This window comes from Danio rerio, chromosome 23, assembly GCF_052040795.2.
Source record: "Danio rerio strain M-AB ecotype USA chromosome 23, GRCz13ab, whole genome shotgun sequence".
NCBI lineage: Eukaryota > Metazoa > Chordata > Actinopteri > Cypriniformes > Danionidae > Danio > Danio rerio.
This window is the reverse complement of record NC_141043.1, coordinates 47,787,247-47,814,700: the sequence shown is the minus strand read 5'-3', so window position 1 is coordinate 47,814,700 and position 27,454 is coordinate 47,787,247. Positions and strand designations below refer to the sequence as shown.

The 27,454-nt window shown below is 38.8% G+C and overlaps 1 protein-coding gene across 6 annotated transcripts; it reads right to left on the bottom strand.

Annotated features, from left to right (window-relative positions):
• Positions 1-137: 137 nt before the first annotated feature.
• On the bottom strand, positions 138-26,460 carry g3bp2b (G3BP stress granule assembly factor 2b). Of its 6 annotated transcripts, none has more exon segments than NM_213374.3 (13): positions 138-951; positions 3,077-3,195; positions 3,695-3,823; positions 4,047-4,097; positions 7,446-7,539; positions 7,649-7,750; positions 9,827-10,052; positions 10,360-10,471; positions 13,126-13,213; positions 16,684-16,857; positions 20,609-20,690; positions 24,860-24,998; positions 26,245-26,460. In NM_213374.3, coding segments are annotated over 12 exon segments (1,506 nt in total). In that variant the 5' UTR covers positions 24,955-24,998; positions 26,245-26,460; the 3' UTR covers positions 138-717.
• Positions 26,461-27,454: the final 994 nt, after the last annotated feature.

Here is a 27,454-nt window from a genome sequence, read left to right as displayed (position 1 = left end):
TGAAGCTGCTTTGACAGTCTACATTGTGAAAGTGCTACAGAAATGATTGAATATAAATCTCATTTGCATATTAATATGAAAACATAGCTAGCAAAATTGCACTAGCTCCAAATAAACAATCAAATTCAACGCTGCTGTTGCAGATTTCAGTAGTTTATTGAAAGTCGAAAAACACATTCAAAACAAAAACCTGCTGAAGCCGAATGAAGTCCAGTCTGAAGCAAACACGTGGGGAAAAGCTTCAGAACGCCGTGCGTAAAGACCGTCCCAAAAAACAAAACAAAAACAGCCATGCAAAGAAAAACAGAGAATCATGGACTCCGTCAGATTGAACCAGACCTGAAATACTGCCGATCCACACAGACAGACGGACAGACAGACAGAAAGGGCGAGAATCGAGTTAAGGCACCACCACTGTTTTATTTACGAGGAAAATAAATAAAGTGTACACGGAGCACTGATTTACGAAGCGCTGATGTTCGTCCGTTATAAAATGTGAGAGATCCGTTCCATGAGGAAACCCCTTCGTGACATTCCACTTGTGTTTTATAGGATAAAAAAAAAAAAAAAAGCTCACGGCGAGATCATGACGGGAATAATACAAAGCTGAGTTTCTGTTGAGTCTTTGATGGCCAGTCACAGTCCGAAAGCCAGAGAGAGAGAGACGTGGAGAGAAAACGACAACAAAGACTGAATAGAGAAAGGTGTGTTCTGCGATTAGCGTGTGCGCGGGCCGGTGAAGCGGCTCTCTCCGCTCTGACCTCGTCCTGCTCCCATCCCTCCTCTGGAGGCCGGCGGCCCACGGGAGTCTCGCTCACGCCCCATGCCGTTACCCATTATGCCTCTGGGCCCGCGGCGGGCGTCTGGCGGCCCTCTGGTCTCACGCTCACGGACCGCTCTGGTCTTCTTCTCCTCCACATTCAGACGCACTTCACCTCGAAACATGATGGGCTGCGGGACACAGGAGAACAGAGACTATGTTGAAGTACAGGTGAAATCAAATCTAACCATATTGATTATGTTAGCTCACGTTGCTATTTCTGTGCTTAATTCATCTGTGCATCTGGTAGATTACACATTTCAGTAATGTAATCTGACTACTGTTGGACTACATTTGGATTACTTTTATTCTCCCCTTATTTGATCTTTTACATTACGCAGTTTGGTAATGGAATCTGACTGCTTCTGGATTACATTAGGTTTACCAAAATATGTAATCTAACTGATCAAATAAGGGTTGGCACAAAAGTAATCCAAATGCAATCCAGAAGTAGTCTGATTCCTTTACCAAAATGCGTAATCCAAGACATCAATTAAGGGGAGCACAAAAGTAATCTAAATGTAATGCAAAAGTAGTCAGATTACATTACTTCTGTGCCAGACCTTATTTGATTTATTGGATTACACATTTTGGTAATGTAATTGGGCTACTTTTATATTACATTTGTGCTCCATCTTATTTGCTCTCTTACATTACGCATTTTGGTAAAGGAATCTGACTACATTTGGATTACGTTATGATTACTTTTGTGCTAACCGTTATTTGATCTCTTAGATTACACACATTGGTAAAGTAATCGGACTACTTATGGATTACATTTAGATTATATTTGTGCCAACCCTTATTTGATCGGATTACACATTTTGGTAATGTAATTCGACTACACTTGGATTACATTGTGCTAACCCTTATTTGCTTGGTTAGATTGCACATTTATGTAATGTAATTGACTACTTTTGGATAGCATTTAGATTACATTGTGCTAACCTTTAATTGATCTCTTAGATGACACATTTTAGTACTGTAATCTGACCTCTGAATTACATTTAGATTACTTTTTTGCTAACCCTTATTAGATCTCTTATATTACACACTTTTATAATGTAATCTGACTACATTTGGATTACATTTAGATTACTTTTTTGCTAACCCTTATTTGATCTCTTATATTACACACTTTTATAATGTAATCTGACTACATTTGGATTACATTTAGATTACTTTTGTGCTAACCCTTATTTGATCTCTTATATTACACACTTTTATAATGTAATCTGACTACATTTGGATTACATTTAGATTACTTTTGTGCTAACCCTTATTTGATCTCTTATATTACACACTTTTATAATGTAATCTGACTACATTTGGATTACATTTAGATTACTTTTTTGCTAACCCTTATTTGATCTCTTATATTACACACTTTTATAATGTAATCTGACTACATTTGGATTACATTTAGGTTACTTTTTTGCTAACCTTATTTGATCATTTAGATTACACACGTTGGTAATACAATCTGACTACTTCTGGATTACATTTAGATTATTATTTGATCGGATTACACATTTTGCTAATGTAATCTGACTACTTTTTGGATTACATTTAGATTACTTTTGCGCTAACCCTTATTTGATTGATTAGATTACACATTTATGGTAATGTACTTCGACTTCGTCTGGATTACATTTAGATTACTTTTGTGCTAACCCTTATTTGATCTCTTAAATTACACAGATTGGTAATGTAATCTGACTACTTCTGGATTACATTTAGATTATATTTGTGCCAACCCTTATTTGATCGGATTGCACATTTTGGTAATGTAATTCGACTACACTTGGATTACATTGTGCTAACCCTTATTTGCTTGGTTAGATTGCACATTCATGTAATGTAATTGACTACTTTTGGATAACATTTAGATTACTTTTGTGCTAACCCTTATTTGGTCTCTTAAATTACACACATTGGTAATGTAATCTGACTACTACTGGATTACATTTAGATTACTTTTATGCTAACCCTTACTTGATCGGTTAGATTACCGATTTTGGTAATGTAATCTGACTCCTTTTGGATTACATTTTGATTACTTTTGTGCCAATCCCTGTTTTATTTCTTAGATTACAAATTTTAGTAATGTAATCTGAATACTTTTGGATTAGATTTAGATAGTCATTCTTTATCATAGATCAAGGCTCAACGTGTTTTTAAAGTGCAATGATGGACAATTAATCTGCTTTTCCTGTAATAGTTTATCTGAATATTCAGAAAATCACAGTCACAAACCTTTGCTCCCAGAATCCTCTGCACCGGATCTGAATCATCAAACACTACAAATCCAAAGTTGGGCAGTTTTCCTCCGACGCCTTTGGTGTTGATTCTCATCTCCACCACATTTCCAAACGCTGAATGAAACAAAGCATCACACACACAATACACCATATAAAAGCTTTCTTTGCACTACAACTGATGATCAACAGTAAAAATGGCAAATGTTACCTCTTCCTAGCAGCCAAAACCAGCAACAATCAAGACTGCATGATTATGTGCTGTCATGACTTTACAATTTAAAAATGTGATTATAATGAAAGTCAATGGGGCAAAAACAGCCCCCAGCAAAACCAAAGGGGAGTAAATTTGCCCAGAGTGTTTTTTTTTTTTACTTTTCAAAGCAGTTTGCCAAAATATGCATTAAAATAAGATTTGTTCCCCAAAAATCATGCCATTTCCTGAAACATAGAGAAAGCTTTGGCCAAATTAAGACTCAAAACGACCCCAGAGTGGATGAAAATGACCCAAGAGCACACAAGGGTTAAACTTAATTATTATAATATTAACGGGACACTGCAGAACCTGTAATATCGATGCTGAAATGTTGTGCAGTCAAAGCTCAAAGATTCTTACTCATGAAGAAGTCCTTCAGTTCACCCTCGTCGATGTCATGAGGAAGATTTCCAACAAACAGCTGATGACTGTCGGGATAACGAAAAGACCTGCGGCCCTCCGTATCACCTGCATCACCGTCACCACGACCTGCACATACACGCAATGAATGAGAAACACTGATGTCAATCGCACAGGGGGAAACTCCATTTGTTTTGTATCTCAAGATTTTTTATTTTGTTTTCTTTCAATACATGAGAGGGTATGACAAAAACAAACTACAGGTATATGCTGGCCTATTACACAAAACCAAACTATAAGAAAGAGGGAGAGAGAAAATAAATAAATAAAATAATAATTAAAGGAAACTCGCCTTTAAAGCTGATGTACGGCTTCCCACCTGAAGCCTCCGAACCACCGCCATCTGACAAACATGAGAGGAATTAATAACTGTACTGTTTTTTTTTTTTTATCTTACATCCAAGGCACTTGAAAAATGGTGGAAACATCTTTAAAAAGCCTTTATTGACATGGCTATGTTTAAAAAAAGTAAAATAATAATTTTACACCAGAAAATAAATAAGCTGCGTCCCAAATGGCACACTATACACTATGCACTCATGCACTATGTACTTATGCACTTACACACTCAACAGGATAGTATATGTATGAAGTGGCGTCCCAAATGGCACACTTTTTTTACTAAGCGGAAATTCAAACCGTTTCCCTGATGATGTTTGACGGTTGCCAAATCAGTGAAATAAACGACCAAATTATTGAATAATACCTGCCGTGAGTATAACCGCATTCACCATCGGGAGGCGCTATAATAATCCCTCTTGTAGGATAATTTTGCTTTCATCATCCAAAACATAAATTTATACAACATGTGTGCCTGATAGCTCCGACCCTACCGCTACGTGAGCAAACCTGCGGTCGTTGAGTGCGTGAAGTGTCCATCATTACACACTTCATTTTAGCGGCTGAATGAGTGCATCATCCGGGTAATTAAAGTGCACTTATTATTTTTAGAGTTTTCAATGTGAACGCACTACTTACACTATTTACACTACAAATGGCGTAGAATAGTGCATAAGTATGCGATTTAGGACGCAGCTACAGATTCTGTGCGGACCTTCTAATATCAGACCCGCTCTTTTTTACGACAACCCTACCATTTGACATGTGAAATTTCATTTAATTATAGCAACAAATATGTTGAAGCACAAGTACGACCTCGAATATGTGCACGGCCCGGGCTCAAACATTGACGTCGTCTCGGTGAACAGACACACAGCCAAGAACAAAATCTGCCGTGTCCTGTTGTTGTTTTACGAGCCCGTCTAAAAGTGCGAGCGGTATTCGCTTTCATCCGGGAGCTCGCGAACGCGTCTATATTTGATTTAACGAACTTCTTGAGCTGATGATCATAATGTGATTATTGAAGTGTCTCCGTCATCTGATACATTCAGGAAAAAAAAAGGACAAGCGCGAGAGTGAAGCGGGAGTGAAACACGGAAAAAAAGCCGTCAAAACACAGGAGCAAAATTGTTTTAGCAACCTGAATCATGAACAAACGGCCATGTTTATCTTCGTCTTTTGGATTATTATGAACTGGGAATGACAAAATGACTCTCTAACAGAGTTTGCATGTGCTGCTGAAGATTACAGACACAGATGAGAGGTTTGCGCTGACTGTGGGCTATATTGCGTGTGTTTTTGAACTCAAATAAGTACTAAATGTTTGCTGTGTATAAATTATCTGTAATGAATAATATATCGGAGACTGTAAGGGGCTGTATGTGTTCATATATGTTGCATTTATGTATTTATTTTATATAATTACAGACGTTAAAGTAGGTTATTTCGCACTGTCAATGATCTGCAGTTATAATCAAATCATGTTCATAGAAAGGTCAGTAATAAACATTTATACACAAGTATTTATGTGTGTAAAGCATCTGTTTTGTGAGAAGTGCTGCTCATTATGATATGTGAATGACCCGTACAGCTTTACTGTAGACATTTATTCGAGCGAGCATGACGTCGACTTAAATTTTAGGTTGTATACCACACCCACCAAAAGGGTACCCTTTGTGGTGTAAACGCAAGACTGATAAAGGTGACCCGTACCGACCCGAACTGTACCGTACTGCACCAGTCAGTGGAAACGAGGCATTAGAGCAGTGGTCACCAAACTTCTTCCTGGAGGGCCGGTGTCCTGCAGATTTTACCTCCAACCCTAATCAAACACAACTGAACAAGCTAATCAAGCTCTTACTTGGTATAGTTAAAACATCCAGGCAGGTGTGTAGAGGCAAGTTGGAACTAAACCCTGCAGGGACACCGGCCCTCCAGGACCAGGATTGGTGACCCCTGCATTAGAGCCTCAGTGTCATGTGTAGTGAGGTGCTCTCATAAGAGAGCATGAAACCTTTTAAATTAAAACAACATTTAGAAACCAAACATGTTTCATTAACAGTTCAGTTTAGTTCATGGTACCTGAACCTTTCCTTACCCTTACTACTGTTAACAGTATTTGTCGTTTTTACTTTGTAATATTTTTATAATTCGATATATTTTGTTAAATGACAGCAATAAAATATTGTTTATTTGTAAGTCTTTGCGATTTTCTTAAAATTATTCTGTCACTACTTGCGTTTGCTTACAAATAAATACAAATTAATTACAATTCCTAAAATTGTATTATTCACGGCTTGATGACCATGTAAAAATGTGGGTCCCATGGCCAAACCAGTTAAGAACCACTGAATTAGTTTAAATGGGGCAAAAGAAAACCCATCCAAATAAAAGTATTTCATTTTATTAGACTAAACTTCATAACACTTACTACATGTTCTGAACCGTGTTTTCCACTTAATTATAACCCCAACATTACATGTGCGTGTGTGTGTGTATACATATATATATATGAGCAATATCACACGAGTAGCAGTGCGATATGGCTGTATATTGGCACTGGTGGGAGGCACTGCTATGAGTGTGATATTGCGTTTATACAACAGTTTGACGGCATAATTGTGTATATAAAAACAAAATCAAACACAGAGACTCTCAAAAACCCTTCTGTATGAGGAACTACTTTCTTCCGGATTCAAATCATATGCTCACAGTTAAACAATTCAGCGGGCATCTTTTAAACTTGAGATCTGTTGTGTCGGCTTTTTGTTGGCTGTATGTGGGCGGAGTAATACACAAAGGGTAAAGAGGCTGTAGGAGTTCTGATATTGCAGAATATCGCACGGCTATCAGCCAATCAGATTTGAGAACCAGACAGAACTGTTGTATAAATTTTAAAAAATGAAAAATTATATATATATATATATATATATATATATATATATATATATATATTCCAATATGAATATAACTTTATATAACTGATGACTTGAATAGCCTAAAGATTTCAGTCATTTAGATAGAATAAAAGACCTGATTATCCCAGTCTATGCAGTGCGTTTACATAGATTATAATTAATTACAAGCATATATAAAACAATAGAGCACAGATAAAAGAGAAACAGATGGTGCTTTATGGTTTTCTGGAGAGTCTAACAGTATTCAAGTACAGAAATTGTACAATCAAGTGTAAAACGACAGGGTCATAATTGCATAAGTTATTTAAAGATAATAATATTTAATAATGGCTATAATCTTTAATAAATAATCTAATCCTGTGATGTGACTAATAAAGTGCTCATTGCGTAATCGATGCTGTATCGTGCAGCTCTAGTGTGTGCGTGTGTTTTACCAGCTCTGGCTCCTCGTGGAGTAAACCCTGGTCTCTCTCTCCTCTGATCTCGGGACAGTGATGACGGACCGTCCTGTTTGAGCTCCACCCGTGGCTGACAGACAGAGAGACAGAAAACTTCAGCATTACACAGCGAATCTTGAGAGTTTTAGATTAAATATGAATTATTTTGGGGGTGAACAAGAGCAGAGTCTGAGCTTTACCTGAACACTGGAGGCTTTGACCACATGAGGAGAGATTCCAGAGGCGGGAAGAGCTCCAGCCGGAGGGAGATTCTTACTGGTCACCAGAGCCCATGAGAACGCCTGTAGATGATGTCAGTGTTAACACAGTGGTTTGCATAATTTGCATAAAACACTCTCCTCAAGTGTGTCAACAGAAATCTGACAATGCATTATACAGTGCTCAGCATAAAGGAGGTCAGCATTAATATTTTCTCCAGGAGGCACCACAATAATATATTCAAGCATATACGTTACATTAGTCATTATTAAAGCCAGAACTTTAATAGAGCCAAACTAATATGTTGGGGGAACGTTTTTAAAAATCAATTTAATATACAGGAAAAATCAAGAGAAACATAAAAATTTAGAACAAATATTGTAGTTATTGTAATTTTTTGTTGCAATAACTTGTTTGAATTTAAATTAGGGCTTACAAAATTAGTGCGTAAACACACGCGATTAATTTGAAATATTATATAGGCAATAATTTAAAATATATATAGGCAAATAGCGCAGTTGCAGTTTTTTCTTTCCTGTTGTGGCCGACGTGCGTTTAAGGAATGGCGCGTGCATAGAGGCGACCTAGCGGGCGCCTTGGGCAGCAGAATAGTGAGCGAACCCCCTGGTCTTCACTCGCATCAGCTACACAGACTCTCTCTCTCTCACAGTCCTTGCTTTCATCGTCAAAAAGGTCACTTTCTTTTTCACTTTTGGGTTGAGGGCGGCGTGATTGCCGTTTGCCTAGAGCAAAGGTGTCGAACTCAGTTCCAAAAAGGCCCCAGCTCTGCACAGTTTAGTTCCAACCCTAATTAAACACACCTGATCAAACTAATTGAGTCCTTCAGGCTTGTTTGAAACCTACAGGTGAGTGTGTTGGAGCAGGGTTGGAACTAAACTGTGCAGGGCTTCGGCCCTCCAGGAATTGAGCTTGACACCCCTGGCCTAGAGCACCAGTTCAGCTTGCTCCGGCCCTGCGTGTGTTTGACGTGCAAAGAAATTTGGATAAGACCAAGGACGCGCTTTTAGAAGGAAAGTTTCAGTATAAAACAATTAATGTGGCATCACCAGGCTATCCAGCGTTTCCTCCAGAGTTTCATGCAATTTGGGGTGCTTCATTTTTAAACTTCAAACTTTAATAGTTCAGCAGTTCACTCTCATTCAGCAGATTTTCATTCAGGATGTTTTAATGGAATTTGACTTGTCATGGCGAAAGGAAAGAAAAACCTTCACATTTCGGGACTTACATGATCCTTTAAAGTAATCAAAAATCGATACTTACATGGTCGACTCTTAATCAGTATTATTTTAATCATAAAAGCAGAGTATTGGTGTCCATCTAAATGTACTCAGTAAAAGTGGCAGATGAAGTCACAAGCTGTCAAAGACAGCCCTATTCTCTGCCCTATTCTCTAAGCTGCGTCCATGAGCCTTCACATTTCATAAGTTTCATGTTGCTGTGTCAGAATCCTTGCTTGTAAAATACAGCCATACTTAAGAGCGCGTAATTCAAGCAACGCCATCGTACGTGTTAACGAATCTCACCGGGTCGGCTGTAGTGCGCACGTTATGAGTATGTGCGTGTAGTCCACTTAGAATCCAACATGGAAATAATTTTTGTTTGATATTGGCTTTGATTGTTTTGAAATTCAAGTGGCATTTAATGCCTGTCCTTTTATTTCTGTAATAAATACGCCGTTTCATGATTAATCATGATTAATTACAAAAAAAGTGTGAATACAATAATTTTTCAAATCATTTGACAGCCCTAATTCAAATGCATTATCTTTCTATCGCTAAAATTGTTCAGTGACCAAACTCTTAATGAATATAAACCGTTTTGTTTAAATGCAACAAAATATAAAACCTACATTCATTGAAAAATGGATAAAAATATGCATTTTCCTAAGGACTCATCTTTGGAAAATGCATATTTTTATCCATTTTTCAGAGAATATTGGTTATATAATTTGGTGCATTTAAACAAAACGATGATTACTTCAGCAAATAAGATTGTAATGTAATGACTTGTTGTACTCCGCTACAATTACAGATTTCACTGCACTCTTGAGTTTACCAAGTTAGACGACTTCTGCTGCAGAGAACACAAATGTGAAAAGCATTCAGTGTGCAGCCCTAATCAATAAAATGAGGTGGTACCTTGGGTGGTTCTGGAGTCTGAGGGGGCGGAGTCAGGGCAAGGCCAGGGGTGGAGCCTCTCTCCTCCTCTGGCAGTTTCTCCTCTTCCTCAGGCTCTGCTTCTGCCACCTGTAACTCCGCCTCAGTGCTAAGTTCTGCCTCTGGCTCCTGACTGGCCAGCGCCTCAGGCTCCACCTCTGGCTCCACTTCTGGGACCGCCTCCTCCTGCTGTTCCTCCACTCCATTACTGAGAAAGATGAAGCGGAGCATTGAGCTAGCTATCTATCAATCAATCAATCGAGCAGCTGGTTAACATGACATATCAGGAGCAGCACAACTTATCGATAACAGCTTTCATATTTCACTATTAAAAATTATTGGTTTCCTGTTATAATCCTAATCAGATTAAGTTATTTACATGAACTTTTTTTCAATCCAGTTGAACTGACTTTATGATTACAAACAGATTAGTTGGTTCCACATACACAGCCATGGGGAGCTTTGAATAATGACTTAGGAGGTGTGTGTGTGTGTGTGTGTGTGTGTGTTGGTACCTGACGGGTGGCGGCGGCTCATAGTAGGTGGTGCTGCTGGGCCGGTCCTGTGCTGGTTCAGGAGAAGCATGAGTCTCCACTGGTTCCTCCTCCACCTCCTCTTCTTCAGACTCTGCTCACACACACTTAAACACTTCAGCGACACGTTATAGATGCAAGACAAACACAATCAGGTAAACAAAACACTCTCAATGAGGTGAATAAACTGATACATTGGAACACGTCATATTCACTACTGCTACTATTGAAAGTACACACTGAAAATTCCCTACAGGTGTCAGAACTAGCAGAGGAAATCACTTATCAACATGGACATTTGTATCAACGCTAGGGCTGCACAATATTAGGCAGGGTTCTTACACCTTTTACAACTTCAAATTCCAGCACATTTCCAGCACTTTTAAGGTGCATTTTTATGCTTTTCCAGCACCTAATAACCACGGTTAATTCTGTTTATATATGCTGTATGTACTTTTTTCACATTTAAATCCATTGTGCTATTTTAAAAAACACAATATGACATTTCAACTTAAATCGTTAAGTACTTCGGAGCATAGATTTATTGGGATAGTTCACCCAAAAAGGTTAAAACTAAATAAAATTAAAAAAAAAAAAAAGTTCAGTTATTGGATGGATGTTTTTAAGTTTGGTCTCTTTCTACCTAAAGTTGATATCTCAAAATATTTGCTTACAGTCAGATTTTGTTTGGGTATAGTACCAAACTTTCATGACCAGTTGTTATTTTTCTTTTACAGTCATTGGATTGGCGTTTCAGGTGCAAAGATGCATTCTGGGTGAATGTCTCCTAAATACATATGAAGCTAATAGTGCTAAGACAATCTGAATTTGAATTGTGTTAATTTGAATTCTTGAAAACTTAAAACTTTATTTTTTACATACCCAATATCTGCAGTCTTTAAATTCAAAACCAAAAAATGTTTTTTAAAAATATGTCTATAAAAATCTGACTTAAAAAATTAAGTTGTCTTAAATTTCAGATGTTAAGAAATACAAATTCAAAACATTTCTAATAGGACATAATCAGTATTGTTAACTTACAGTTGTTAATAATTCAATTGAACACAATTCAAATTCAGATTTTTTGGCTTATTATTAGCTCCATAAATACGCACATGCGATGAACATTTTGCAATGAAAAATGATCGCACGACAACAATTTATGCACTCGCACATATGCTCCCGAATATATTCACATAGATAACATCACGTGCATATGCAACCAAAACAGTCACAATTTCAAGCACTGATAATATAAATTCAAGCACTTTGTTCAAAATCCAAGCACTTTTCTAACCTTGAAAACAATATTTAAAATCAAGCATTTTCCAGGATTTCCAGCACCCGTAAGAACCTTGACTAGGGAAGCTGTATCGATTAACTGGTAAACTATTCACCACACTTTCATTTGTCACATTTAATTAATCGTAAAGGCTTCAACACAGAACAAAACTGCTGCAACTAAAAGTTAAGGCAACTAGTTTAAAAGTTCTAAGCTTGTACATAGCTAATACCCACGCACACTGGATTAACTATGGCTATTAACTAAGGGCCGTTCACATGTGTTGTCTTGTTGGCTATGTGCACGAGCTTTTCAGGCACACCCAGTTGAAAACATCTCAACTTCAGAATGCTGCGAACGCAAAGCAAGTCACGTGACAAGAACGGACCAATCAGCTTCATTCTTTGTATGGACTTCACATTTATATTTCTAAAAAATGAAAATAACAAACAATTTTGTAATCTAATTGATTAAAAGCTTCTTTCAGACAGAGGTTCAGCAGCCTTTGACTACATTTATTCTCTTTTGAAAGGGAAACACTTACATTAACATGATTAAATATTTACAGTAGATTAAAATTAGACAAATACAATTTTCTTTATTCTTATTTTTAATTATTAATTCATTTATTTTTCAGTGTAAAATTATTAATTTTGTCTAACAGTCAAAAACTTTGTACACCTATTTTTAAGTCCAAAGAGAAATGGACTACTGTTTGTTTTATATTATTATCTCGTGCTGCAGTATTTGGTTACTGAGCTGCAATAAATAACACTTTAAAATACATGTGATTTACCAGATTAGTAGTGTTTTGAAATTAAGGAATGCATAATAACCGTGATAATTCCTTAGACTATAATCGTACAACCAAAATCTACAATGCTTGCATCGCTACATGATACTGGGAAATTATGCATCATTGTTGAATTATTATTCTTTATTTCCAGACACAAGATCCATTAGCAATACATTACCAACCAGACAATGCATGTTTAAAATTGTTTAAGAAAATAAATAGTACTGCAATGAAGATATTTCTTATAGAAAATGATTATCAGATCAAATTAAATTAATATCAGGCAAAAAAAAAAGTCAAGATGCAAATATTTAGACTTTAAGACATAATGAATTACTGACAACTTCTGCACATACTCTGACTGGCTGTTTTTTAAATTTTTTTATTGGCTATCATTTACCTTCTTGACTACAAGGTCCCATCCGATTGCTCATATTTTGATAAAATGCATGCAACACAAATGCATAGCACACACACACAATAAAATATCAGACATCTCTGTGAATACTGCACACTATATTAAATGCAGTATTGCATTTTCTATATACTGTGCAGCCCTAATGTAGTCATTTTACAGCATAAACCCAGCATTTAACTCAGCATTGCAAATACTGTATGAAATCAGGAAGATCAATCACTGCAAATGAGACCAATCACTTGGACGTTTTACCTCCCAGTTCTGCTTCGGAGTCTCCGAACACCTCCTCCTCATAGCGGAAGATGTCATTGTGCACATAGAACTTGTTGACAGCAGATCCCTGAACACACACACAATGAAGAGTGTCGAAAAATTTGAACATTCATAAACGATGGTAATGTTTCTATTCACATTGGAATCTTGCACATAAACTATCATCATTAATAGAGGAGTTTTTATAAAATGCACAAAATCTGATGCAAACACATTTAGTTAATAGAGTCTGCGCCTGTGCTTCATCAGACAGTGTGATGTGATGTAGTTTTTGACAGACACTGATCAGATACAAACATGTTTTAGGAACATTAATGTTGGTTTGCAGCTTTACATCTTCATCAGTCCATCATCACATTGCTTCAGTATTATTATCATTATTCTATTAATCCCTCCAGAATGGTCTTGAGCATCAGTCTGCGCTCCCAAAGAGCGTCTCACGCCTCCAAAAACCACTGCGTTAGGTCTTCTGAGGCACAACTCATTTATTACAGAAAAAAAAAATATCACAGTGGAGAATCCCAACGCATTAAACTCCACTTCTCTGACTGATATCTGCTCCAGTTTATCAGGAAGTGATGATTTTGTTCTCTTTTGTTTCTCATTGGATGGAATTTTCACAAAAGTGAACTGCAATATTACAGTTTAGCAGTGCCAATAAGCCAGGGGTCACCAAACTTGCTCCTGGAGGGCCGGTGTCCTGCAGATTTTAGCTCCAACCTTAAAGGGCCATGAAACCCCCTCGTTTCAGCAGGATGTTTTCACACCTCTACTTTGGAAAAAGTCAGAAAAGTGGGCGTGTCCAGCTCGGTTTAGGGGGGAGTGTCGGAGGAAGAAAAGAGGCTGGGTGTGGGAGTGTCTTTTTGGCCGCGCTGAATTTCAGAGTCAAAACACACACACACAGGGGAGAAAGTATAGTGTTTAACCTACATGGACATCTGTAGTCGAATTATTTGCCTAATTATTAAATGGTGCACTTTAACTGCAGTTTGGCTCTTTCATTCAGGGAATTCATTCATGCCCCTCGCGACAAACGTGATATTTGATTCGAGGAGCTGCTGTAAGCGTGTATTTTTCATGCAATGTTTGATACCGCACGGCGAATGAGAGAAAAAAACCTCTGCATTTCCCGGAAACTTAGATGCACACGGCAGGTAGTGTCAGAAAGCCGCGTGTGTTATTCCGGTCACAAAATCCAACATGAGGTTATAGTTTGGTTGTAGTGCTAACTTGTTTACACTCGGTGCAATAGTTTGTTTGATACGAATAAAATACGAACTGAATTAACAAAGAGCACTCACTTACCAAATCTGAAGAGACAAGACAATCCACAGCAACTAAAGCCGCGTCTTTATTAAGAGGAGACTACAAGCGAATCCGGATCTCAGCGTTTGCAGATGAGAACAGCTCTCAGGTAAACAATAATCCTCCTTAGACACGTAAGTTATTGTTGTGGAGCGTCGCGTACACTGTTAATCCACACGTGACTCCAGCTGAACTCTCACAGAGAGAAAATGAAAACAAAACTTCACTGCAGCAAACTATAAAAGCAACTCTTCACGCTTGTTTTGCCAACACAACGTGGCGTCTCTGTCGTCTAAACACTGTGACAGTAATGAATATTAATGAAGTTGCACAATAGAGCGCGCTGATTGGTTTGAACCAAGCTTTACTCATGCATTAATGCATCACACTGTAAGACGTAATAAGACACACTCTGGCTCAGACGTCCAGTCTGCACGCTGGAATACACGCTATTATCTCATGACCGTGACGCAGCTTCAAAAATTAGTTTCAAACAGGAAGTATGAATTTGCTTGAAATAACGCAAAAACAACCAATTTACACTTTTTAGTGAGATATAGGTGTCCTAATAGTGTTTTTAGCAGTGTGGGACACATATACGACTGTCAACAGCTCAAAACATGTGTTCTGGTGTTTCGTGACCCTGAACAAGCTAATCAAGGGCTGCGTCCAAAACCGCCTACTACTGAGTAGGTGCTGCATTTATCAATGTCAATTTTATTTATATGGCACTATTATACACAACCAAAGGTTGCCCAATGTGCTGAACAATACAAATCACAAAGAACAAGTATAAAATTATAGCTAAAACAAATAAATCTCACTGATAAAATGCCAAATAAAAGAGGTAAGTTTTCAACCTAGATCTAAAAACAGGCAGAGATGATATATACCTAATGCAGAGGGGCAGAGCATTCCACAAGATGGGACCAGCTACTGCGAAAACCCGATCACCCCTGCATTTAAGCTTCGACTTTGGGATGTATAATAGTCTCCGGTTTGATGACTGAAGAGACCGAACAGGCTGATGTTCAGTCAACAGGTCTGACAGGTAGGAAGGAGCCAGGCCATTTAGTGATTTAAAAACAAGGAGAAGAATTTTAAGTGACACACACAGGCAACCAGTGCAGAGAGCGCAAAACTGGTGTGATGTGGTCATGTTTTTTGGAGCTGGTTAAAAGCCTTGCAGCAGCATTTTGAACTAATCTGTAGGCGGATAGAGTTGTCTGACTCATCCCAAAATATAGCGCATTACAGTGGTCCAATCTAGAAGTAATGGAAGCATGAGTTATTTTTTCTAAATAAAATAGGTTTGACTGTTTTTAAAAGTCGAAGCTGAAAAAAGCAGGAATTGACCACTGCGTTAATCTGTTTATCAAATCACAAGCCATCATCAAAGACAACACCCTGAATTTTTACCCAAGGCTTTACAGAAAAACCCAATTCACCAATATTTACTGGTGGTGTCCTATAATAATTTGACGAGCTGAACACAATTGTTTCAGTTTTGCTCTCATTAAAATCTATAAAGTTTAAAGATAACCAGGCTTTCACATCTGACAGGCAAGACATGAGTCTCCAGTCCACTTGTCATCCGCATAACAATGGAAAGGCAGATCATCTTTTCTAAAAATAGATCCCAGGGGAAGCATATACAAGGAAAAAAGAATAGGGGCTAAAATAGATCCCTGGGGAACACCACATGACAAAAAGGCAGAGGCAGAGGAAGAATGTTCACCATTTGAATTTAAACGTACTACTCGGCCGTAAGAAAAGTACGCTCTATACAGTATGAATGTGAAAAGTATGAATGGAATTCGGACGTACTACATCCGACATTGTCATGGTCACGTGACCTACCTGCGTCAGTTGCGTCCTTTCACTTGCATTCATGAATTCTCTCGCGGGGCATCATGGGATAGCACAGCTTGCATTGAATGCGCACTTCAGAATGTCGCCGAAAGTAGTAAGTCATCCTGGTACTTCTCGCATACAGATTTTAGAATTCTATGAACTCGGACATGCTACTCGCTCGCATACTGATTTTAGCGTACTACATAGTATGGAAGTAAGGTCTTACTAGGTATACTTGAAACACTCAGAGAGGTGTGTTGAGGCAAGTTGGAGCTAAACCCTGTAGGCACACCGGCCCTCCTGGACCGAGATTGGTGACCCCTGCAATAAACGCTCACAGCAAAGTAAACACACACACACACACACACACACACTGACCTCGGGTGCGAGCACAAAGGTCTGCATGAACCTTCTCATGGGCCGCCCGCTGTTGGACAGCTCCCCCATCACCTGCACCACCACTCCGTCTCCAAGAGTGGCGTGAGCATCAACATGACGGATCTTAGTGTGACACTCGCTGAACTGCAGTGACATCACCTTCTTGTGGATCTCCTGCACACACACACACACACACACACAGTAATGAGGGTCTTGTGTAGATTCAGCACAGTCTTTGAAAATATTTAGCATTGTAACCAACAGTAGGCCTACATATAATATTATTACTATTGCATTTAACAATGCCTTTGAGAAATAACAATAATAGGTTGTTTTCAAGTATCGTCACTGATGAGGTGCGAAATTCAGATGAAGGGCGGGAAGTGATCTTTCTGCATAGGAATCGCCATCAGAACATCAAAATGTTTCTGTTTTGTGTTGTTTATAATTGTTTAAATCAGGCAAAATAAGAAATGCAGAACAGCTTTTATAGACTTGTAAATGTCTTTCACATAAAGAGGGGAAAGTTAAAGAAGCTGGCTGAAAAACGGAAAAGGCGGTGTGTCATCAACATCTATTCAACACATCCATGTGTACAAGCTTATTCCAAAGCGATAATTCATTTGACAGCACCAATAAAAATTATATACAGGCCAAGCTATGTGTGTAAATATGTTAATGTGTTATTTAAAAATCAGATACAAACAACACCACACTTACACAAAATCTAAGAGAATATAAATAACGTACCCTGCCGTAATCGCTGCACAGAAATCTCCATCTTGTTTTGCAATAATCCAAGGCTGCGTCCGAAACCGCCTACTACTCAGTAGGTACTGCATTTGAATTTAAACGTACTACTCGGCCGTAAGAAAAGTACGTTCTATACAGTATGAATGTAAAAAGTATGAAGGGAATTCGGACGCATTACATCCGACATTTTGTCATGGTCACGTGACCTACCTGTGTCAGTTGAGTCGCCTCACTTCCATTCATGAATTCTCTCACGGGGCATTATGGGACAGCGCAGCGTGCATGGGATGCGCACTTCAGAATCTCGCCGGAAGTAGTAAGTCATCCGGGTACTTCTCGCATACTGATTTTCGAATTCGGACATACTACTCGGCTCGCATACTGATTTTGGCGTACTATATAGTATGGAATTATGCGGTTTCGGACGCAGCCCAAGTCTTTACTGGCGTTTCGGCAGAATGAACAAATGTAAGGTGAACAGAGACGAGCAGCAGCGGTAAATGTATGTTGTTAGTAAGATCATCGACAGAACAAAAAGAGAAATTCAACCCTTGCGACAAAAGTAGACGGTTATAATTGTGGAGCACTTATTATATACACTTATTATAAATAAATAATAATGTGGACTATGCGTTCACACTTTTGTACACTTGCATCTGTTATAGTACATAGTAAAATGTATCAGAGATGCTCTTCTGCAGAGCTCGGTTGTAACGAGTGCTTATTTGAGTTACTGTTGCCTTTCTATCTGCTGGAACCAGTCTGGCCATTCTCCTCTGGCATCAACAAGGCATTTGCGCCCACAGAACTGCCGCTCACTGGATATTTCCTCTTTGTCGGAGCATTCTCTGTAAACCCAAGAGATGGTTGTGCGTGAAAATCCCAGTAGATCAGCAGTTTCTGAACTACTCAGAGCAGCCCGTCTGGCAACAACAACCATGCCACGTACAGTCACTTAAATTCTCTTTCTTTCTCATTCTGATGCTCGCTTTGACCATGTCTACATGCCTAAATGCGCTGAGCTGCTGCCATGTGATTGGCTGATTAGAAATTTGTGTTAACAAGCAGTTGGACAGGTGTACCTAATAAGGCCGGTGAGTGTATGATCTGTAATAATAATTCCTGTATAGCAGTCTCACAACATACTTTCACATTCGTCTCTTGATGACAGAAAAATACCCTGTCAGTAAAGTCTAGTGGCTTGGGAATGAGCTTTTTTACAGTGTCTGCTATAACGTTAATGCTCCTTTCCTGAAGATAAAAATGCTAATATAATAACAACAACTTTAAGCCCTTGCCTTCCACAAGCTGTTTCGAGAGCTAAGGTAAATATCTGAATTGGGATTGGATTAATGCATCCTTAGCAGCTAAAAACCCAAAGTGCAATATAGCTGCTGTGGATTGATTCACAGCCAATTTTGAGCTTTGAAGGCTCACTCATCTGCAATGAAGATTTTAAAACCTGATGTGTCCATCAGAAGATGTAAACACTCAGGGGCGCCTGCAGGATTTTATTCCAGGGTACACACAAGTCCAGCACCACCCCGCCAGTCATGTCAAGAAACACTGATGCTTGCTGTCAAAGGCTGCATTATTCAAGAACATTCTTTATGACATAACTTATTTCCTTTTTAATTGTAATATTTTGCTGAAATCTAAATGTAATAAAAGCACATCAGCAACATGGAAAAATCAGACGCTCAAGACGTAATCTTTAAAATTATGACATATTAAAAAAATTTGCAAATATATGACAGAAAATTGTGATAAAATACAATTAGTGAAGCATTAATTAAATCCTTACTTTCCGCTGACTGAAAATCATCCACCCACATAGTTGAGTAATGGACGGGCTCAAACAAAAATACAATTTGTAGCCTATATTTTTCTTAGAAAAAATGTTTTTTTAAAATCAACTTCGTATATTGTTTGTCTCTTTGTTCAAATATTTGTCTTGGTCAGTTATCTTCTAGATAAAATAGAAGAACCAGTAACATTTGAAGTGAAGTGCTTCAAAACCCTCAATATGCTTTAACAATGCCAAACCACGAACTGAACTGTCCAATAAAATAATAATCTAGGCTAAATTAAATTAAATAAATGAAATGTTCAGTTTCAGAGGGGCCTAAATTAAACGGTTTTCACATGTTGCGCCGGTCAATAACAATTTAATTAATTTAATCAAATAATGTGAAAAAGCAGGACAGATGTTTACAAATTCGCGTATTCGCAACAGCACTGAACATTTACCTCGGTGGAACAAACTCGGTTATAAGTGTAAGACACTTCAGAAACTCGTGAGAATGGAGATGTCTGCTTATTTATGCCAGTCTGTCAGATAAAAATAGTTTAAAACACCATGGCTGTTTCTCAATATGCGTTCTTCAGCGGTCTTGCGTCCTCGTGTTCTCGTGCAACGTCATCATCAGCTGCCTAAGTTCAGTTCCAATACTCAAGACCGCAAGTACGGAGGACGCGTGAAACTTCCCGGATGTGTTCTTGATAGAGGACGCACCGATGCAGACTTGAGCACCGAACTCGCTCTGGAAGTCCCAGAAGTCATTGCGACTGGAGGTGGGAAGCGCTGCATTTTATTTAGATTTAGATTTAAGTTCAGAGATATCACTTATTTACCTCAGGAGTTTCCCTAAATGAAACGGTGAAAGTAAACATTTAAATGAATATCTTAATAAAGGAATAAACACATTAAGGGTGTTTGTTTGCTGAAAATCGTATTAAAATTTGTTTTATTTATATTGTGCAGAGTATATTTATAATGTTTTTATGCAAAGTATATATTTTGAAAAGGGGGACATAAATAAATCGTTGTATGAAGGCTGTAATGTTTAAATAATTTCCATTAAAACACGTGAAGGTCATGTGACAATACCTATCTGAATGGTGATTTTTAGGTGCGGAAAATCCACCAGTAAAACTAAAGCCAAAAGATTTCTTTACCCACCTCCCACCATGCAAGTACATACACACTTTAAAACACACACACCTTTATTTGTTGTCATTCTTTCTTGCTTTATCAATATATCGTAGTGTATACTGTTTAATAATCAATTTAAATCATGTAATAAAAAAATTAAAAAGCGGCATTAATTCCCGCCCTCTCATGGTAGGTACGCACAGCCGAACACATGTAGGCGCCACTGTAAACACTCACCGCCTGACCGTACACGGCCTCCTCCGGCTTGCCATTGCTGTCCAGACCTCCGTGAACATATGAGGAGTTCCTGCCGTAAAATCTGCACAACACAAACACACAACATGAGTTCAGTCTGAGAGGATCACAGCAGATTCACTGCACTGCTCTCTGGAGGAATTAGAGTTGTCTTATACAGTTTTATATACAGCAGGTGCGGAAGGTATTCAGATCCCCTTAACCTTTTCACTTTTTGCTATATTGCAGCCATTAGCTAAAATCATTTAAGTTAATTTTTTTCCCTCATTAACGTACACACAGCAAAAGGTATAGCAGAGGATCCACAAATACAGGTGTGAAAAACTTGTTGGACCTTTCCCAAAATGACTCATGGCTGTATTATGGCACTGACTGGCACAGTACGGGTCACCTTTATCAGGCTTGCCTCTCCACTGCTAAAAGGGTACCAATAGTACTTTTTTGGTGGGCGTGGTGTATGACAAAGTTACAGCAGACGTCATTCTTCTGTCACAGTAAAGCTGTACAGGTCGTTTACATCTCATACGAGAAGCACTTCTCACAAAACAGATGCTTTTTACACATAAATACTTGTGTATAAACGTTCATTACTGACCTTTCTATCAACATGATTTTATTACGACTTCAGGTCAATGATAGTGTGAAATAGCCTACTGTTACGTCTGTTATTATATACAATAAATATATAAATGCAACATATGAACACATACAGCTCCTTACAGTCTCCGATATGTTACCAACTACAGAAAAACTACACACAGCAGACATTTAGTCCTTATTTAGGTTCATAAACAACACGAAACAGAGCCCACAGTCAGTGCAAACCTCTCATTTGTGTCTGTAATCTTCAGCAGCACATGTAGCCTCTGTTAGAGAGTAATTCTGTCACTCGAGTTCTCAATAGTCTAGAAGGTGATGATAACAGTTAAACATTGCAATTTGATCATCTTTCGCCTGGCGATTTCCAAAAATCTACTTATTATTATTAGACCATAAGAATTACCATATTTTATCCATAACCAACTGAAGAGAAAAAAAACAGTCGTTTATAGTTACTATAGTAGCTTATTTACTTGTTCTATTGGATTGCGACCCCTGGGGTAAATACATTATATTAAAGACACAGCAATAGCGTCAGATGCAGCAGATTGATTTTATAACACCAGGTTAAACTTTCTGGCCCATTTACAGCACTGAAATACATAAAAAAAAATAAACGAAGAACAGACTTGGGTCTATTTGTGTGTGTGTGTGCGCCATTGCATGCAATTTTTATGTATTTATAACCACCTCAGGGGATATTGGGGGTCGCGAGTCACTGGTATTGTTATTTTAGGGGTCACGTGCTGAAAAGTTAGGGAACCCCTGTCTTAAAGGATCAGGAGCTGTCAGAAGCTATTCAATAATCACACGCACGTTATTATCATCAAGAAGTTCGTAATTTCAAATATAGACGCGTAGACGATCAATCACGAGAAAGCGAAACCACTTGCAATTTAGACGACCTTGTACACAACTACGGGGCACAGGGTAGATTCTGCTGTTCTTTCTGGCTTTGTGGCTGTTCATCAAGACGACGCCAAAGTTTTTTGGAGCTCGGGTCGACCATGGCTCATTATTATATGTATACATTTTTACGGTGTAATGTCTCGGCTGTGTTTTTAAAAATTGCGGTTCTTTTGTATTCATTCTCCTGGCTTGTTACACAAGCAAGTGACGCATCTCTGTGAACCAATAGCATTCAGTTGCATGTCTTGCTTCGCCTTTTGGTATGATGTTGTTGTGCTAGGTTGTCTTCCAAAAGGGTACCCAAAAAGTGTTACGGTATAGTTCACTTTTATGCCGAGTTCAGACTGCATGATTTTAGCCCCGATTTTGACTCGCCGATAGGATTTAAGAAAATGGCAGACAAATGCCTGAAATCACAGGCAAATCGGTGCTCGTGCACGTGAGTGACAGTCACACAGTGTGAACTATTAAAGACGCGTCTGAGAGAATCACTGAGTCACCGATGCCTGTGAGATATTTGGCGTGCTGAATATCTAGAGCTGTCAGAGATTCAATTCATGCCGTGTGAAATGTGTTTTGACTGAAATTAACATCAGCCATCGCCTACAGCCAATGAGAGAGCAGCTTTCACTAGTGTGTGTACCTGCAGGCCAACGGGAGGCTCGGGGAGAAGTTAAAAGCGCTCATTTCCAGTTTATTTGGACCCAAGGAATGGAGGAAAAACTAGTGGAGGTTATAAAGGTTAAGTTGGTTTTATATTTGCACATTCGGACTTTCCCCTTAATAATATAATTTCATAAAAGCATTATTTGCAAACTCTAAATAGCAAAATCATATTAGCAGCTAATGACTTACAAAGTACAACATTGTTCAGTCAAATAAACAGAGTTAATGTTGTTTTCAAGTCATATTTGCATGCTTAATCCGATCGAATATTCAAAGTAACATGGTAAACAATTTACAGACTTCTAAATGAATGAATGTGCGAATATAAAACCAACTTTACCTCTATGTGGAGGTTTGACAGGAGCACCCGAGTCTGTTTGACATTTCATACAGAAAGTTAAAAAAAGAAAGTTAAAGAAAAATTGCTAATTCCCTTCAAACCCAGGTGAGCAAATCTGTACATTTTCTACCCCATTAAAGGCTTCTTACTCGTTATGTAGTTAATAAAAAAAAGATATCCGACGTGTTTTTGGCTGCGAGACATGGTTTGGAGGAAGTAGTTGGTGAGTCTTCCTATAGCAAAGTCATGCAATGTGAAAGCCCCTGTCGCCGATCCATCTTGCAGTGTAAACAAAGCAGCGACTAAACGCTAGCCCAGATAGTCCAGCAGTGTGAAAACATCTGTGACACGACTACTTTGAAAATCCTGCAGTCTGATCTCGGCATTAGGTTCATTTTGACAGTGGAAACGGCCATAAACGCGTACCGAACCGTACCACTTAGTGGAAACGGGTCATTAGATCAAAATGGTGCTTCTACTTAATACTAAGCAAAGAGTCTGAATACTGAGGACCATGTGATATTTCAGTTTTTCTTTTTCTTTTTTAAATCTGGAAAAATGTCAACAATTCAGTGTTTTTTCTATTAATATGGGGTGCTGTGTGAACAGAGGAACAAAATGAACTTAAATTATTATATTTAATTATTTAATCACATAATAATGAATATATTTCACCCCAATTTCTGTTTAACAGAGAGAAGAGATTCAACACTTTTCTAATCATAATAGTTTTAATAACTCATTTCTGATAACTGATTTATTTTCTCTTTGTCATGATGACAGTAAATAATATCTGACTTGATATTCTTCAAGACAATTCTGTACAGCTAAAGCCTGGTTTATACTTCTGCGTCAAGTGACCGGCGTGACCCACGGCGCATGCAACGCGTGTGGCCGTGCATTTATACTTCTGCGCGCTGTCTGTGTGGGTCTGCATTAACACTTCCGAAACGCTAGTAGGCAGTGAGGTGTAAATGTTCCTCTGTGTTGAGTCTCTTCGCTGCTGTATTGCTTTTCCTGAACACTTCCGGGATGTACAAGTGGCTCAAACTCGCTCATTTTGAGGCAGGAACCGGCGGACGTGCAACAACTTAACACAAAACAAAACTTTCCATCCGGAGCTCCTTCACGGGACTCCACACTTGTAAACAATCGCTCCATCAGGCTCGCACCATTCGCGCGGCTCTCGGTCCCGCCCAGACTCGTCAGCGCTACCAAGCCGACCAATCACAGAGCTTGCGCTATGCGTCGTTGTGACGTGTAGTTACATTTTTTTGAGAGGTGCACGTCAGCGACGCCGACGACCACTACGAAGGGCTATGCGTCAGCGCCGTAGCATACACCGGCGTTTGACGCAGAAGTATAAATCAGCCTACAAAATCAGATTTAAAGGCTTGACTAGGTTAATAAAGTTAGGGTAATTAGGCAAATCATTGTATAACAGTGGTTTGTTCTGGTTGCTTAAGGTAGCTACAAATATTGACCTTAAAATGAGTTTAAAACAATTAAAACTGATTTTATTCTAGCCGAAATAAAACCAATAAGACTTTCTCCAGAAGAACAAATATTATAGGAAATATTGTGGAAAAATTCCTGAATCTGTTCAACATCATTTGGGAAATATTAGAAAATGTAAAAGCAATTCACAGGAGGGCGAATAATTCTGAACTCAACTGAATATGTAGCATGTTTGCATAATACATGAGCAGTGAACTTACCTGTGCAGGTAATCAGGTGCTTTATTTAGAAGTGTGTAGTACTGCCGCACAAACTCGCGTCCTACGAGCAGGGGGCTCGGCTTCTCCATCACCATCTCTCTCTCTCACACACACACACACACACACACGCACACTCACACTTCAACACAAACACGGGCAGAAGAAACACAGCAGATCATGAGAACCTCAACCATAATGAGAATACAACTGATATAGACAGACCGACAAATAGGCAGACAGGGGCAAACATACAAGCAGTCAGGTGGACAGACAGACAAGCGGACACGGGCAAAAAAGGCAGGCTGGCAAACAAACAGACAGGCAGGAAAACAGGCAGGCGAGCAGACAGACAAACAAAAAGATAGGCAAACAGAAACACAGGCAAGCAGACATACCGACAGGCAAATAGACAGGCAGGCAAGCAAACAGACAAAGAAAAAGACAGGCAGACAGACAGACAGGCAAACAGATGGAGAAAGGCAAACAGAAACACAGGCAAGCAGACCGGCAGGTAAACAGACAGAGAAAGGCAAACAGACATACAGACAGGCAAACAGGCGGAAAGGCAAACAGACGGACAGGGAAACGGGCAGGAAGGCAGACAAAAAGAAAGGCAAACAGATACACAGGCAAGTAAACATACAGACAAAACGACAGGTGGATAAACAGGCAAACAAACAGACCGACAGAGAAAGGCAAACAGACAGGCAGGCAGACAAACAAAAAGACAGGCAGACGGACAGGCAAACAGATACACAGGCAAGCAAACAGACAGACAAGTACACAGACAAAAAGACAGGTGGATGGACAGACAAACAAACAGACCGACAGAGAAAGAAAGGCAAAGAGATAGATACAAGCGGACATAAACACAGGCAAGCAGACAGACAAATACACAGACAAAAAGAAAGGAAGACAGACAGGCAAACAGATACACAGGCAGACAGACAAGAGGTAAAGCAGACAGAAAGATGGACAGACAAACAGAGACGGACAGACAAACAGAGACAGGCAGGCAAACAGAGACAATCAAATATACCAAAACAGAAAAAAACGGAGACACATAACGTTACACATACAAAACGTATCGAGACAGACGAAGAAACAACAACATATGTAAACAGATATATTAACAGACAGACAGACAAACAAACAGATAGAGACATACTGACAAACACAGACATACAGAGAGACAGACAAACAACGATAGATAGATAGACAAACAAACAAAAAAACAAAAACAGATAGACAGGCAAATAGATAAGCGGACAGACAAACAGATAGATAAACAGACATTATTGTAGATGGACGTGCACGTGCGCGCATCAGATAGACAATAGCGCTCGCGCGTGCTTTAGCCTGATGCTAACCGCGGAGAAGCTGACCTGCTGTGACGGAGCTGCTAACCGCCGCGCTGCCGCTCTCTCCGCACGCTTCTCCGCACACACCGGGGCGAGGGACGACTGACCGACTCCTGCTTTACCTGTTGTAAACGTCCGACACCCGCCGAACCGAAATGCACAAATAGACGCCGACGTGCGCGCGTCCACCGCTCTCAGCTCGCTCACGCGCGCGCGCACACACACGCCCGTGACGCAGAAGAACGCGACTTCCCGCCGCGGGCACGTTAAAAACGCGTCATTCACGCGCGACGGAGAATTTATTTAGTTTTTTTTTTTATTAACATTTCTCTTATTTAACGGTTGAATTTATGATTTGCTGTTAAATTACAAACTATTACAGTGAATAAGAACATGTCACGATGCATTTATAATAATAACGTTAATCACAAATGTAATACATCACTAATAAACCGAAAATAAATAAACAAATACTGAATTGAGGGGTGGGATACCTTATCTAAACATGCCTCAGTTTACAGATGATTCAAGATTGGTTTAGATCAGGGGCGCCCAAACATTTTCTTATGAAGGGCCAAAATCCCAACCTGATTGAGGCTAGTGGGCCGAAGGTAAATATAGCTAGTAGCCATGGCTAATTTACCAATTTATTTAACATTGTTTAGCAATGACTAGAAAATATTGTGTTATATTAACTAATACAGTATTGTTTGACAAAAATAATGAACATTACAGTAAAATATACAGTTTATAACAGCACTTTTGCCTTGATTTGCCTGCTGATGTCTTCTGCATAGTCCTCTATTTGTCAAGTGACACAGTATTTACATTTTTAAATAAAATAACAACACTTAATTGAAACATTTAACTTCAGTTTGCTCTAAATATAATGAATACAAAGCAATAAAACAAACAAAAATTTATGTCAAATTAGAAATGACGATCTATGTGGTAAAGGCATTCGCCCCAACCCTCTCCAACATTCTCACTCTCCTCTCTGATGAGACGGCGGGCCGAATCAAAGGTTACAATTGACCCTATTGGGCATCTCTGGTTTAGATGCTGTAAACTTACACTCGTGAATAGAATGTTTTCCAAGCAATCACAGGATTTTAATAGCATTACTTTAACAGACTTGGGTTACAAATGAGAGACAGGACCACTTCTTTTGTAAAATCAGTGAGGTTATTAAAGCATGTAAAAATTAAAATAAGAAAGTATTTTTATTTGGCGA